The sequence below is a fragment of the Miscanthus floridulus genome, chromosome 10 (genome assembly GCF_019320115.1).
Source record: "Miscanthus floridulus cultivar M001 chromosome 10, ASM1932011v1, whole genome shotgun sequence".
NCBI lineage: Eukaryota > Viridiplantae > Streptophyta > Magnoliopsida > Poales > Poaceae > Miscanthus > Miscanthus floridulus.
The window spans coordinates 131428741-131445402 of NC_089589.1; the positions used below are offsets into that span (position 1 = coordinate 131428741).

Consider the following 16662-nt stretch of genomic DNA (forward strand, 5'->3'; position numbering starts at 1 on the left):
CTCTTCAAATGAGACGCATTTTAGGAGTACTCCTGATGATGCGGCTCTTCTGTAGAGCTTGTCTCCCACTAGGACGTAATTCTTGCTTCTGCGAACAACTCGGGTAGCTTCCTCTTTTTCCGCTGGCAACTTATTCTCTTTGATGTAATAAATAAAAACCTGGGTCCATGAAGTGGTGATTACCAAAATCTGGGTGCCTTTAGCTGAGATTTCAGGGGTTATCTCACCGGGTTGTTTGATAGAGGGAGCTGATAACTCCTCTATGAATACACCGGGTGGGACCTTCGCCCTGTCTGATCCAAGCTTGGCGAGGACGTCTGCCGCAATATTAGAATCGCGCAAGACGTGTAGAATTTCTAATCCTTGAAAATGTTTTCGAGCTTTTGTATTTCAGCACAGTAAGCGCCCATGTTTTCTTTGGTGCAATCCCAATCTTTGTTGACTTGATTGATGACTACTGCTGAATCGCCGTATACGAGTAAACGCTTGATTCCGAGAGTAATTGCCACTCGTAGCCCGTGGACGAGGGCTTCGTATTCTGCTTCATTGTTTGTAGCTTGCCATAGTATCTGAAGGATATACTTGAGTTGTTTTCCATCTGGAGAAATGAGGAGAACGCCTGCACCGGCTCCGCCTAGCTTGAGTGATCCATCAAAGTACATCTTCCAATGGTCAAGGATGATATTTGACATCGGTTGTTGAATTTCTGTCCACTCGGCGACAAAATCGGCCAGGGCTTGAGATTTAATTGCTTTCCGTGGGGTGAAATCGATATTGAGAGCACCAAGTTCAACTGCCCACTTAGATATGCGCCCTGTTGCATCTCTGTTGTGCAGGATGTCTCCGAGTGGGAAATCTGTCACCACGGTAATTTTGTGGCCTTCAAAATAGTGGCGAAGCTTGCGTGAAGTGATCAGGCGGGCGTAGAGTAATTTTTGCACATGCGGGTACCGGATTTTTTATTCTGACAGTACTTCGCTTATGTAGTATACAAGGCATTGTACTTTATATACACGCCCTTCTTTTTCTCTTTCTACGACAATTGTTGTGCTAACCACAGTAGAAGTTGCCGCAATGTATAGCATCATGTCTTCGTATTTCTTCGGAGGTGTGAGAACGGGTGAGGAGGTGAGGTATGCCTTGAGCTTCTTGAAAGCTTCGTTGGCTTCTTCTGTCCACTCGAACTTATCTGTCTTCTTTAGCAATTTAAAGAAAGGTAACCCTTTTTCGCCCAGTCTTGATATAAAACGATTGAGGGCCGCCATGCAGCCTGTTAGTTTCTGCACATCTTTGACACTTCGAGGAGGGCCCATCTCTGTTATGGCTCGAATTTGCTTAGCGCTTGCTTCGATTCCACGATGACTGACCAAGAATCCGAGTAGTTGTCCTGAAGGAACTCCGAATACACACTTGTTTGGGTTCAATTTCCACCTCCATCTTTTTAGGTTTTCGAAGGTTTGCTTTAAGTCTTCAATTAGTGTATCCGGGTTCTTTGCCTTTACTACTACGTCATTCACGTATGCCTCTATGTTTTCACCGATCTAATCACCAAGGCACGTTTGGATAGCTCTTTGGTAAGTGGCACCAGCATTCTTGAGTCCAAATGGCATGGTTTTGTAGCAGTAGGCACCGAATGGAGTGATGAAAGATGTCTTGCTCTGGTCTTGTTCCTTTAATGCGATCTGGTGATATCCGGAATAGCAATCAAGGAAGGAAAATAGGGCAGATCCTGCTGTTGAATCAACTATCTGATCAATGCGTGGTAGCCCAAACGGATCTTTCGGGCAGTGTTTGTTGAGATCTGTGTAGTCGACACACATGCGCCACTCGTCCGTATTCTTTTTCTGTACTAAAACTAGGTTTGCTAGCCAATCTGGATGGAGGATTTCTCTGATGAATCCGGCTGCCATTAGTTTTGTGATTTCTTTTTTAATTGCTGCCTTCTTGTCGGGTGAGAATTGTCGTAGTCGTTGCTTCACAGGCTTGGAGCCTTCATTGATATCAATTCTATGCTCATCCAACTCTCTTGGGACCCCTGGCATATCGGCCGGCTTCCAAGCGAAGATATCTTTGTTGTCCCGAAGAAAGTTGGTAAGCGTGAGTTCCTATTTTGTCGAGAGGTGGGCGCTGATGGTTGCCGTTTTGGAGGGATCACCGGTGCCCAGGTCGATTTGCTTGATGTCGGCTTCTTTTGGTGGTGCTAGTATGCTGGGTTTTTTAGCCGGTATCACTAGCTCTTCTGTGCTCATTTCTGCTGCGACAGTGGCTATTTCTTTTCTTCCATCGGCGGCCTGTGCTTTTGCTGCAGTCTGAATTGCCTGAACATCGCAGTCAAAAGCGCGCTTCAAATCACTCCAAAAAGAAAGGACACCGTTAGGCCCTGGCATCTTAAGCAACAGGTACGGATAATGCGGTATCGCCATGAATTTTGCTAGTGCTGGGCGCCCGAGGATTGCGTGATATGATGAATCAAAGTCCGCAACTTCAAACTTGATGAACTATGTACAGTAGTTCGAGGGAGTCCCAAAAGTAACCGATAGAGTGATTTGTCCAAGTGGCATTGCTGCCTTGCCTGTTACTATGCCATAAAAAGGCATGCTTGTTGGTGTAATCATTCCGGCGAGTTGTAGTCCCATCTTCCTTAGACTTTCTGAAAAAATGATGTTGAGTCCGGCTCCCCCGTCGATTAGTACCTTCGTGACAGTCATACCAGCAATAGTTGGATCTAGAACCAGTGGGTAATGGCCTGCGTTTCCTACGCTAGTCCATTGGTCTTCTCTTGAAAATTGGATTGGATACTGTGACCAATTGAGATATCTTGGTGTAGCCGGTTCTGCTGCCATGATGGTTCGTAACGCTAGCTTTTCTTGATGTTTGCTTCTGGAATCTGGAACCCCGGCAAAGATTACTACTACTGTCCCCCTAGATTTTTGGAATCTCTTGCCTTCGTAGTTGTCTTCTTCTTTGTTCTGATTGCCTTCTTTGGTATTCTCCTTACTATCTTTTCTTGTGTATCGATCTTTGAAGGTGTAGCAATCTCCGATGGTGTGATTTCCTTTGGGGTGCAAGATGCAACGCATGTTTTCAATGTCGTCATACCTTCTGGGCTTGGAAAACTTCCTTGATTTGTCAGTCACTGCTACGGTGTTGTCTGGTCCACGTTTTCTTTCCTGATGTCTGTTGTTTCGATGATTTTGTTTGTCCGGGTTGTCTTGGTTGTTTCTTTTCGGGAATCTTTCTCGTGTCTTTTCCTCTATGGTAATCATCTTTTCCACTGTTCATTTGAATTCTTCATTGTTTCTTGGGTTTTCTTTCCAAAAGTCTTGAAATATCCACCTCGACATGATTTCGTGAGAGAAAGCTTCGATTACTTCTCGTTGGGTGATGTCATGTACTTGAGCTCGTAGTTTGCCGAATCGTCGATAGTAATTTCTGAGACTTTCACCTCCTTTCTGCTTTAGTCCTTTTAACTCTGCGTGGGTGATTGGGTGTGTAATGATACCCGCGAAATTTTCACAGAAAGCTCTTTGCAAGTCCTCCCAATTTCTGATTGATCCTGGATTCAATTTGTCAAACCATTGAAGGGGTATGGTTTCTAGGGCCATGGGAAAGAACAAGGTCTTGATGTCATTATCTCCTCCGGCCAATTCAATCGATTGCGAGTAAATCCTGAGCCACTGCTTTGGTTCGGTCTTGCCATCATACTTGGAGTGGTTGGACGGCTTGAACTTGTGAGGCTGACGTATTGAAGCAAGTCTGGTTGTAAAATAGGGAATCTATCGTGCGTTCTGGCTTCTATGTATTCTGATTCAGTGCCCCTTCTTGCCAACCGGTGTCTTGGTGAGAGTAGTTTTGCGTGGCTGTCCGAGTAGGTGCTTTGCTTCTGGCCTTTCTTGGTTGTTCGACTCGATCGTTTTGACTATGGTTTCTTCTACTTTCTCTGTTGTGACTTCCACTTGGTCCAAGTCTCTCGAAAGCGGACTTCCTTCGATTTTGATCTTCCTGCTCATGAGATGTTGACCTGTCAGGTAGTCTTGAGCAGGCCCTTCCGTCGTGCGTCCTTAGGACTATTGATCGAAGGAAGTCCCGGAGCTGTTCTTGTTTTTCACTGGGATGTGAAGTCGCCCTGAGTTCTTCTAGTGCTTCTCGGACCTTATCGTAGGGTGTATTCACCGCTCGTCCTTCTTCAACCTCTCGCTCTGATTTTCTTCTATTGTACTCAGCTAGGTCTGACTCATATCTGATCCAAGCTTCCTTGTGCTGCTTAGCACAGCGTTGACGTCCTTGTTTCAATTTGTTCTTTCTCTCTCTGGCTTGCCTCTGACTTTCGGTCCCACCATCGTGCCCCTAGGTAAATGGTGATATGTTGGACTCGGATTCATCTGAAGACCTGACGTCGGGCGCTTCTGGGGGGACCAATGGTGATCGAGGATGGCGAATCATGAATACTTCTCGAGCGTGAGTTGTTCTGTCATCAGCGTTGGTTTTCGTACTGTCAGAGTTGTTGATAACTTTAGTAGAGACATCAAGGTCGCAGATCGAGTCTCCTTCTTGGTAGGGTAGAGCTGTTGTCATTGTTGTGTCAACTAGCCGGGTACTGCTATCCTCAGGAACAGAACCTTGCCAGTGGATGATGCAGTCTTGAGATGTTACGGTTAGTACGAGACCTTCCTGAGCTCCTGTCAGTGGTATCCCAAGCACTAGATTAAGAAATCTTTCGAGCTGTGCCCGATAAGACGTTACCATGTTGCCGAGACCGAACGAAAAAGGACCTGTCTTCTTTAAAGTACTCTGAGTGTACTCCAAGTTGTATTCTTGATAGGTTGATGTCGTGTTCTGGAGCCTTGTCGGAAAAGAACTCGGTTTTCCGAAAGAACTCGGATAAGACTCCGTCTCGGAAGCGGAGCCTGAGTTTTAATTGGATGCATGAAGCCACGAGATCTGAGTTGGATCGGACATCGCGAGCTGTGTGAATCTTCCAGCAAGTTGATCTGTCGCAGTCACCGAAATAGAATGGTCTTCATGGTGATATGAATTTTCGAGGAGACGGCTTTGGAGCTTGCCATTGTCACCTGCCTCGCAGATCCATGAACCGAAGATGAAGGTTGATCCTGTCGAGAAGATCATGTTGTCGAGGTCCATCGAGCTCTCGGATGCAAAGTCGCCGAAAGCCCCTACCTGGCGCGCCAGCTGTCGATGTTTGACCACCGATAGCCTACCACGGGGGAGCCTAGGGCAGTATGTTCGGGCTTCAGCGTATGCGGAACTCGACGGTTAACGCAAGAGACAGTCGATTTATCCTGGTTCGGACCCTCGATCGTTGATCGAGTAATAGCCCTACGTCTAGTCGGCGTTATCCTTTGCGTTGGATTGATTGTCCAGTGTTATGTTACCTTATGTTGTCATCCTCGTCTCTAGGAACCCTGCCCTCCTTTATATAGTTAGGAGGTCAGAATCCTAGTCGGTTTACAATGAGAGTTCCTAGTAGGATTACAGAATAATACTACTACTAAAATTACATGGGAGGAATCCTAGTTAGACTAGATCTTCTCCCTTCCTTGCGCGGTATCCCGTAGATCCCGCACCGACAGATATACACAACCAAAAGAATACAAGAGCACATAGACTTACACCTCAGCAAAGAGGAGAGCACACGACCAAAAAAAGGAACAAACTACAACCTCAGCACATCCCTGCTTCCCGGCATCCACCTGAAACGGCCAGATTCGGCGAGTGGAAGTCATCAAGTCGCCGCCGGCCCTAGTGCGCCATCACAGCTAACCTCCGCTGGTGCCATCTTCATCCGCTTCAAGTGAGGTGACGCCAGCGCTGCGAACATTATTGTTTGACCATGAAATTCGTAGCTTTTTCTGATTCCATTATGCTAAATAATAATGTTTGAATAATAATGTTCACAAGATATATCAGATTAGGAAGAGTCTGCGTCATGGATGGAGATTTTCTTATGAAGTACTTGGAGATGGATCATGCTTGATATGGAAGGATGTATTGCTTTTTTGGACTTTGAACAATGGAGGATGCTGATTTTTCTTTTCTTAAAGTAGATATTAGAGATAAAATAAAATAAAAAATATCTACGTAGAGATAGTACTGAATTAAGCTTAAATTTCAATAATCCAGTGAAATAAAATGCCTAAGCATACTATCAAACTCAGACTATAAAAAATTGTTCAAATTTGGTTATCAACGGCGCTCACGGAGTTAGTCCCGTCTCCTGTGTAACGAACACCTTGTAATGGTGTTTTGTCCTCTCAATGGCATTTAAGGGAACAAATTATCTATATGGATGGCAATTAAGGAAATAAGGCTTGTTCTTTCTTGCAACAAATAAGGCTTGTTCATACAACGGTAATGGCAATGAGGGGATCAAAAACTCGAAATGGATGGCAGTGAAGGAAGCCTATAACTTTTTATGGCAATGAAGGGATTGTTATATGTTTGAGTGGCAATTAGAGAATTCTCTCATAATATTAATGCTGTTAGGAATTCCATAAGTGTCTCCATGGTGGCATCAAGAGTCCCATCTCATGCTGTCTAGTGACGGGACTCCTTTTAGCACCTCCACATTTGGGCAACCCATGATCCTGATTTTCTACAACCTAGAGAGGTTGTTGATCCTTTTGAGCATGGGGCAATCTTGTGCTGTGCACAGATATCAGGTTGGTATCCTCGTACAGGTTGAGAGGCCAAGCGATAGAGGTGTCCTGGCCCAGAAACCAAGCGACTAGATGGTGGCTGTGCTCAGCTCTGCTCTGTTTCTGCTCTGTTATACGTCCTCCTTCCTCTGTTCACTGACATGTCCCGTGCTTCCAAAGTAGTATGAATGAACCATTATATTCCTCAGTCACAGCTCACAGTGAAGGCTCGTCCTGGCCATTTGCTCTGCCTCACTCGGAAAGCAGAGGGCCTTGCATATATTGGTGCAGTGCAGGCGACAAAGCAGTCGATATGGTGCTGCCGCGGTGATCGGAAAAAGCAGAGGAGAATCCCATAATCACCATGATATATATGGTGTTGCATCCCCGAACATTGAGGAGGCCGAGTAAGGTCGATCAAGAATGGTCAGGGATCATCATACAATGTTCGTGGTGCATGTGCGCTTGCTGTTTATTGCTGTACTGCAAAGGATTTCATCACCACACTTTCAGTTCATTATAAGACCTGGGACTACTGGCACAATACTTGTGTAAATATGGTGTTGATCACGTCAGCATCGGTGATGCTGTCGAGCTCGTTGCGCTTCTTGGAGAAGCGCTGGATGTACTTCCGGAGGGTCTCGTCGGCCCTCTGCCTGCAGTCGCGGAGGTCCCATGAGTTCCCGGGCCGTGTGTACATACCCTGGAAGAGCAGGGGAAGGTACTGGACGGCGAAGTCATCGTCTGACCCCCGGCCCTAATGGCGAGGCGGTAGTCCTCGAGCCAATGGTCCAGGTTGGCCTCACCGTCGTACTTGGAGATATGCGTCAGCGGCCGGAATCGCCTGGGGTAGGGTGTGGCCTGGATCGCTGCCCCGAACGCCAGGGGGCCGAAGTGATCCGAGGCGGTGCCCCCGCCCCTCCACTCTGGAGTGCGGGACTGCGTCTGAGCATGACACCCGGACTCGATGGTGTCGCGGACGTCACGGTCGTCGCCGACCCGGTGGTGCACTGGGGGGACGCAGGGGAGAAGGCTTGCGCCTTTGATCCTGCCGGGGCTTGGCGCCCCTGGTCTGTGGACAGCCGGAGCTGCTGCCGGAGGAGTCGCCGCCGCTTCCACCCATTGGTAGGGCGTGTGCGTCGGAACGGTCCCCGATGACGGTGGTCGTCGGCTGGGACTGCCTAGAGAACACAGCGTGATGCCGGGAGGCGGAACTCTCGGCTTGTTGCTCAAGGGCGACGTGGAGAAGCCGCCTCACCTCGTGCAGCCGCTCGTTTGTCTTCGGGTCCAGCGTGTCGAAGATGTCCTCAAGCCGGCAAGCAGCGTCCGCCATGTTGTAGGCCTCTCAAGGGAAGCGTAGGGTGCTGGCCCCCCGTGCGGGCATCATCGTTGTTGGCGAGAAGCTACGCAAAGTCCTACCTTTGGTGCTCGAGCTCTGCCTCGACGGCCCCTAGGTCCACCTGCCGAGTTCGCAAGCGATCCGCCTTCTCCTAAAGGTACTTGCGCAGCTGCGGGGACTCAAGTCTGGCGGCGTGAGCTCGGGCGCCTCATCGGCGGGCACCTCGCCGTCGATGTGGTAGCACATGCACGGCGGAACGTAGCAGTCGATGTCGTCGGAGTCGTACTCCGGGCCGTTCCCTGAGAGGATCTCAAGGAGGTGCGCAACGAGGGGACGTCAGCCCCCACGGCGCCGGAGAGTATGGCGTTTCGTGGCGCCTCACGACTGATGAGGTGCTCCAGCTCCAGCTGGAAGGACACTGCCGTATTCTGGATCCTGAAAGGCAGGTCCGGAGGTAGTACCAGAAGCGGTCAGGCGGCAGGAGCACCTCGCCGGTGGCGATCTGGTGATGGACATTGGCCAGCATGTAGAACATCTGGCGATGGCCCGACATGGTGGGGTGGGGACCTAGACCGCGTTAGATCTGCTGGGCCAGGACCTTGAGATCTGCTCCCAGCAGGCCCGGCAGAGGGGGTGACACCGAGAGCTCGTTGCCAGCCGGCGTGGCCCCGTTGAGCGGACGAAGCACACCGTAGCAGTCGGCAACATAGGCCAGGCTCCCAAAGTTGAGGATCTAGCCTGAAGCGAAGGCACTGGCTGTGATGAAGAACTCGCCAGGGAAGCGGACACCGTCGTCTGGGGCGGTGCCGCTTGCTCAGGCGACGAGGCGGGTGGCTCCAGCCACCGTAGAGCCTAAATCGCAGTTGATGTTGCCCCCTAACTGGTGCGCCTGCGGTCGCAGGGTCAGAACCGTGGCAAGCATTGTTGTTCGAGTCAGTGTCAGAGTACGTGTCTCCCGTGGCTTGGGTGGACTCAAGAACACAAGAATCACAGAGAGAACGCAACGGTTTATCCTGGTTCGGGCTGATCGGTGCCCTACGTCCAGCAGTTGATAATCCTTATACTCAAGAGCACCCAAAATCGGGGGTTCCAACAGAGGGTACAAGAGGAAGAGAGATTTTGTAGGGGTTAGCTCGGTGCTAATCCTGAGGTTGTCTCACCGCCGGTGGAGCCTTCCCCACGTCTGAGAGGAGGAAGACGATGGGTGCGGTGGAGGAGCTCTCGGTGCCCCTCCCTGGATTGCTCTGCTCTCGGTGCTGAGCAGTCGTTGCTAGTGGCGGGACGTCCGGACGGAGAGGTTGCACGTTCAGCGGTCGGGAGGTGCAGCGTGTCTGGGCTCCGTGTTACACCCCTAGCCGCCGACGATCGCTGACGACGTGAGCACACAGAGGACACGGATACAGGAAGACGGCGAGGATAGGACAACCTCTTCCTTGTTGCCGTTTACTGAATAGTAGAGTCTGGTTCGTTCTCCTACGGGTTCAGCACCTATGTGCGATTACAGCACCTGACCACCTGGGTCCACATGGCAGTTACAGAAATGGTTCTAAGACAGCATAATCACTAATTAACTTAAAGACAGCGATAACGATGAGCAGTGTACGCCATCTCTTCACTCTCCCGTCCCAGAGTACGCCATCTCTTCACTCTCCCGCGGTACAGTGTGTTACACTCCGGCGGCGGGGCGGCGCGGCGCCGCCCGCGTTTTGCCTTAGCGGGCGATCGACGGGCTTGCACTGGCAGGTATATACTTTTCTGTTCTTTCTTTTTTCGTTTTGTTTTGCAAATTGCTTAATATTTGATATAAATGACATTGTAAAACCATTTTTCTTAGAGGCCAAATGCAACAAATTGTCCTTCCGTTGGATAATAATTATAAAATTTGGTTCCTAGCGAACGAGATCTGTGAAGAATTTTGTAATAACTCTAAAATCAAATTCCATTACCTCTGTCAGATTTTGTAAAACACTTTATACCTCTCCTAAAAGCAGAGTAACCTCGTTTAAGAAAAAAACAAATTCGATTTTACCAACAAAACGATATAAACATATTTTGTATTTACCGTGAAATCAAATTTGATTTACCAGAAAACAGTATAAATTAAAATCGGCCACCCAGAAGACGAATTTAACTGAAGTTGTTTTCTGGGTGGATGATTTCGAACTTCGTCCACAGCAGGTTATTTTATTATATATACAAAAATCCAACCAGCAGCATTCCACCTTTTGTGTCCCATCACTCGGAGCTTTGCTAATGCTTTCACCATCGACTACCTCCTCCATCTCTTGGCACTTGTCTGGTGTCATCTCTTTTATGTTGTCCGCGCTTGGGCAACTCTACTAGAAGCTTGCGCAACAAAACCAAGCGGCGTAGCTGCTCATTTTCACAGATGTTGGCCTTCGAGCCGGAAGTCACTGCTTACAGGCACCCTATTTCAAGTCTCCTAAGCCGACAGAGAGGCCCAAGCTCTTGCAGACTGCACCACTCCCCATCCATCTGTGCTGGGAACACAGAGAGTGTTCTTAGATTTGTTAGCCCAACCAAACTCGGTCGTAGGTACAGTAAACTTTGTTTTTCTTTTAAAAGATCCAGTTACCTGGCTTTGATTATAATAAGGAGGTAGCATACAACACTTGGTTACGTGCGCGAGAAGCGCTCTCTACCACAGCCTAAGCTGTGGAGGTTTAGGTTTACAAAGGGTAATTACTCACTAGAGTCGGGCAACCAATAGAGATTTTAGAATAAAGTAAACTTTGTGCCATTTTACAAAGGGTAATTTGCTCATCAAAATTGTAAAAGAATCTACTATACACTTCACAGGAACTAATTATAGCATCACATACTAACAATCATCAAAATCACCATGTAATTAGCTAGGAATTTAAATGGGTTCATAGACACCGACCTTTTGGAAGATATTTCACCACAATGTGCTTGGATGCCTTCCTCAAAATCCAATTGGAAAGTTTTCTCTAAAATGGACAAACCAATTAGAATGAGAATCAAGCAATTTAATCATCAAAACAACAGTAAAGCAACAAAATCAAAGGAGTGGATGCTTGTTACTAACCTTAAAGGAAGAAGGTCATGCCCATGCTTCAAAATCCAAGAGCTTCACGGGGAAGAGAGGCCGCAACAATGGAGGGAGTGGGGAAAACGTGCGCCTCCTGGATGGGTGTGCTCGCGATGGGAGAGAGGAGGGAGGAGAGGACACCAGCTTTTTGTACTCAGTTTATCACCGTCGGAAGCCACAAACCGACAGTACTAGCACCACATCACACTGTCGGTTCCTGGCTAGAACCGGCAGTGATATGTCACCGTCCACTCACTGCCGGTTCCAGCCACAAGCCGGTAGTGATATGGACTTTCATTGCCGGTTCTTGGCCACCCCAATCATTTTCTGATTTTGAAGCCCAGAACCGACATTGAAGTGGATTGTCGGTGCAACTCAAAAAAAGGAATCTCAGGTGCTTCAGCTTACCTAGGGACTCTAAGAACCTATCTGACTCTGCATGATCCACCAACAATAATGCACGTAGGCTAGGAAATCTGCTCAAGGAAGAATCATTAGAGCTAGGCTGAAAACTCATCCTACCAGAGATAATCAAACTTCTTAACAACTTTTTGGTTTTCTGGTATACTGCTCCGTTTGGGCAATATCACCGACTCTGACTCCAATTCAGATGATGACATAGAAAGTTGAAAGATGGCTTAATTTTGGTGACGAAACAAGGGAACTTAATTGACCGGCCCCAACTACTGATAATGCATCTTCTTTGGCCATGTATTGAGCAAAAAAGCGAACAACATCGTGCATCCTGCAGACTGATCCGTCTCTAACAAATTCATTAGGTTCTATAAGATTCCTTGTGATCAGATCCCAGTAATTATGCATCCCGACGTCTTCCACTTGTTTCTGTCCTACGATACTTATGCTCAGGAAGCGTGATTGACTTTTATTCATCAACTATGGACATCGTCGGTAGCTGTTCTGATTTTTTTTATTGATATAGATGAACTAAGTGTTAACGTGATGGATGCTGACGATTCGTAGGCTATGCCTGCATGTGATATTTTAGATATTCTAATTCTATTAACCAACTGTGAATGTCGGTAGGTACGACCTTTTTTTCTCGTGAATAATTAGATTTTAGCCTATTTTTTATATATATAATGGCAACGGTGGGTATTTTTCTAGAAAAAATAGATCCAATGGTTATGGATAGATTTGATGGTTAGATGTTTCTGATTAACATGAGAATTTTCTAGTATTTATCTTTTTTCCTAGCATGTCTAGTAAGGATTAACGTGGAGCCTCTATTGAGGCCCCTAATTAGTAATAGTAAGATGAGATAAGATGGATTGGAGGATTGGATGGCTAGGTTACCCTTGGTGGCCGAATTGAAGCAGCTCTGTGGTGAATGATAAGAGCCGGATGAGGAGGAGGACAGGGGTTGTTTGTATAGTTCGTTTGTACGTAGCGTGCTAGCTAGCAGTCATCGTGTGTGTGGGGCCAAGGATTTGTTGCTCCGCGCGTAACCAATCATAGGGGACATGTGGGCACATGGGTCCATATGTCATGCACCCGAGAACGCTGAAGCTAGACAAGTGGTGGGAGAGGATCACACGGCAGATTCTGGGCAGTTTTCACCTTCGACTTCTACTCCAACCTGGTGTTGCAAATCGTTGTCACCCCTGGTTTTGTTCCAACCAGACAGTGAAAATGATTTTCGCTACTGCTTTTTCTAATCCAGCGATGAAATTAATTTTCACAGCTAGTTTTATTTTGAATTGTCTGTGATATATTATCACCAACGATTTCAATAAAACTAGAGGTAAAAATGCTTTGAAAAACTACTTTTGTTGTAGTGTATGGGCCCACTCAAATGAATTTAGGTCAAATACATACATCTACTAATTACTAAATGCTAGGGCTATTCTTTTTACATATTACAAGTGGTACAACTAGGTATTATGAATAATATTACAGTTGTTTATGTTAATTATTTTTCCGTATTTTTAGATGATGGTAACGTGATTGTTAACAAATAATTGGGCTTCGGCTAGTGGCTCACCTAGAGGTGTTTGTGCAACATGTCACTTGGTTTGCGAGGGGCTAAGGCTTATTAATCACAGGTGACAAATGATAAGAAAGCGTATGCTTTGACCGAGGGACTGAAGAATGGAGAAAATATAAAGTTGTCGACAACAAAGTTTACTTGGATTTGAACTCTAGAATTTTAGTATAAAGTTTGCCTTAATCCAACTTCAAATGAAAAAATTATAAATCTTTCGTGCAGACCAAGTGATACATTGCTATGTTAGTGATACGTAGATTTTCACTGTGGGTTCTGTTATAGCCACAATCTTGCAGTGGAAAACTGCATATCACTGCCAATTGTAACCACGGACCACTCACCTCTAGTTTCAAAGCAACCTGCAGTGGTAGTGGCAGTACCAATGTTTTTGGAGTACAGCCTGACCCAAGCCCTGAATCCATAACATGAGGTTATACATGGGTCATCGTCAACCGCATGGATGGCGGCCTTCACAGGATCACCAGTTGTTCCCTACACAGCCATCGCCATAAAGGTCGAGGTAACAAGTCATCTAAAATAAATCATTGAGATACATACCACAAAACCAATGCCACATCTTTTTTCCTGCCAAGATTGTCTTCATTTTTTTAAAACAGTTATGCGTCAAAGATATAAAAATAAGTTTAAGTTGGAGGAAAGGCATGCCGAAAAATTTTAAAAGAAATGGTTTTGTGACTCTCGAGAAACTGGTTGTTTTCATGAACATATCATATTGCTTGAGCGCCCTTTTCTGGATGATGTTTACTGTCCTTTGGATCTAAGATTATGGGCTGCACAAAGCACGGTTGATGTCCTAGTTAACAAAGTACTCCTAAATATTCAAGCACACATTTTGATATTTAGTTGGATAGTTCCATGAACGTGGAGACTCATTCGACCACCAGATGGCCCTTCTATTTATTCCATTATTATGAGTAAAATGGCAGCAGCTCTCCAATCCACTGTTCCTGATTGTGCTAGGCACGCCGATGGAGACTTTGTCCATCGGGGCTGCTGGCTCAATAATTCCAGTGCATGCCTGCCTGGCCAGTTGGCTCAACAATTCCGGTGTCTAAATAATTATCATACTTTAAATACTACTCCCTAGTGTCCCTAAATTACAAATTGTAAGTTATTTTGGTTTTTCTAGCCGGTGTCTGAATAATTCCCGGTGCTGGCTCAACAATTCAGGTGTCTGAATAATTTGCTAGAGCAGTGTACTTTAGATGGAGGCGCATTGGCAACAGGCGTGCCTACACTAGCAGATGCTACAGTTGTCATTATCAGGTGCAGCAGTCCTTGCTCATCGGATATACTGCCACAAATGATCCGGTACAGAGTAGTCTATCAGTCTTGTTCGTCCCCATTAGACAATGCAATCAGTAATAAATCACCGTCTATACATGTCCTCATCAGTACTATATAACTTGGGATACTGTTCATTTAACTTCTAAGACAAGCTTTGTTTGTATACGTTTGTTTCTCTTTTTCTTGATTCCGATGCATATATATTTGTTTGTATGTCTTTTCTCATTTCATGGTTCCCATGCATGCCAGGTCTGTACCCATGGGCTTGTTGGTGCAGGCTACGAAGCAGAGGACAACCTTGGTTACAGAACGTTTCGTTCATCACCACATGTCCGTTCATTATAACAATCCAAGGCGGAACCTTAATTAATTTACAAATATGCGAGCAAAAGAATATGAAAACACTAGTGCCAAAGTTTGGGCACAAGGATTCTATTCAGCACTCTGCTTCACCATATTATAATTCCAAGCGTCGTCCAGCCCATGGCAATCTGTACAGAGTCCTGTGTGTCTTTTTTTTCCTAAGGGATGGCAAACGCTTAGCCACAATTTTTATTACACAAAAAAAACAAAAACAAGTGCTTGTTCAGTTTTTTGAATGAAAACCGGGCCCAAAAACTGCACAACTGAGTAGAGTGCGCCACTCACCCATACAACTGGATTTTTGGCCAAAGCAAGAGCAAGCAGATAGTACCAAACTGATGGCATATCGATTACCGGGATAAATAAAGTTTACTTTAGAATACGAACTAAGCGAGCCCTGCCAAACGGGGGCCAAAGTTTCTCCATCTTTAAAAGCCTCTTGCTCTTAGTGACCCATGTAGCTGGAAGCATCATGTGTTGCCTAAGATGATTTATAATTGTGTACAAGAAAAAAGGTAAAGTTCGTCCATCAACAGAAATTTAGGAGACAATAAATATACAAACGTGACTTGAAGTGGGAGAAGATGAACAGAGGACACAGATCGATATTCTAAGACAATTGACTGTTAACAACTGTGGATGCCTTCTCGTTAGAGGAGGAGGCTGTTTCAACACTTCGTTCAAACACCATGTTATTTGACGCCCTGCAGTGCCTGTGCCTGTGTATGGTCGGATGAATGATTCTCCTCCCTGCTAATCACCCATATAATTGACGTACGTATAAGTGATCGATGCATGGAGATTAGTGTGGTTATGCAACGAATTGAGGTACAAGCAACAATTAATATCTGAATCCACTTTCGGCTAGTGAAAGGGTGCAAATTAAATTACCTGGACGCATTAGATGTCTTCGATGCAGGTGTCAGTCCTTAGCATGATCTGAATGTTCATCCGAATCTGTATCTGAATCTTCAATCAATTGATACTGCGCTTTCGAATAAGGCTGATCTTCTTCCATTCAGAGCTACCTGGAGATGAGGAGGTACCTTGGGTGTACAGCTCGCAGGTATTCCGGAAGCGTGTCCATGGTGGCGTCCTCCAGTCGAAGGCTGTCGAGTGCTGGGACACTTTCTAGAACCTCCAGCTTTGGGCAGCAAGTGATCCTCATCTTCTGCAACCTGGAGAGGCCGTTGATCCTCTTCAGCTCAGGGCAGTCAAACACGTCAAGTTTCACAACTGAAGGGATGTTCTCCACATGTGTCAGGTTGGTGAGCTCGTACAGGTTTAGTTCTCTAAGATTATGCCTCTTGCTGCTGGCAAGGCCTGGTGGAAGACAGCTCAGCTTGCAGTTTTTGATTTGGAGTCTCTCCAGACAAGGCATGGCTATGGCAGTTTCCACATCCATATGCTCCTCACAGTCGTTCCATCCCCACTCCTCCCACTCACGTAGCCCATCCAAATACAGCCGTCTCAGTTTACGAAACGGTGCAGATGTACTAGCATCGGAACCTCTAGCTGCCACGGAGGATGACGCTTGGAATTGGGGGCCAATACGCTTGATGGCTGGCGCATCTTTGATGGTCATCAATTCCAAACTTGGGAGGCAGCACAGACCATCAGGGAGCTGGGTGCAGCAAGGCAGGTTCTCCAGCGTCAAATACCTTAGGCTCTTAAAGTCCACCGATGCTGGAGCACACATCCAGTCTGGTAGCCGGCGACCAACGTATCCCCCTCTCAAAGTAAGATTCTGTATGCAGGTTGGAGGGCAGAGCTTTTTGTTGTAACATGGCTTTGGCGGGTGGCGAAGGCCCCCGGCAGCGGGGTGTCGCCAAGGCGTCTTCGACCGTCTTAGGGCGGAGACCCGGCGCTGACTAAAGGAAATTTCCCGGCTATGCTCGAAGGGTGCTGAATCTCCTTT

At 46.6% G+C, this 16662-nt stretch overlaps 1 protein-coding gene across 1 annotated transcript; it reads right to left on the reverse strand.

The window, feature by feature from the left end:
- Positions 1–14729: 14729 nt before the first annotated feature.
- Positions 14730–16443, reverse strand: LOC136489654 (disease resistance protein L6-like). The gene is made up of 3 exons (XM_066486231.1): positions 15773–16443; positions 15636–15707; positions 14730–15494 (listed from the first exon to the last, which is right to left on the reverse strand). The coding sequence occupies exons 1-2, from the start codon at positions 16441–16443 to the stop codon at positions 15692–15694; spliced, it is 687 nt and encodes a 228-aa protein (XP_066342328.1). The 3' UTR covers positions 14730–15494; positions 15636–15691.
- Positions 16444–16662: the final 219 nt, after the last annotated feature.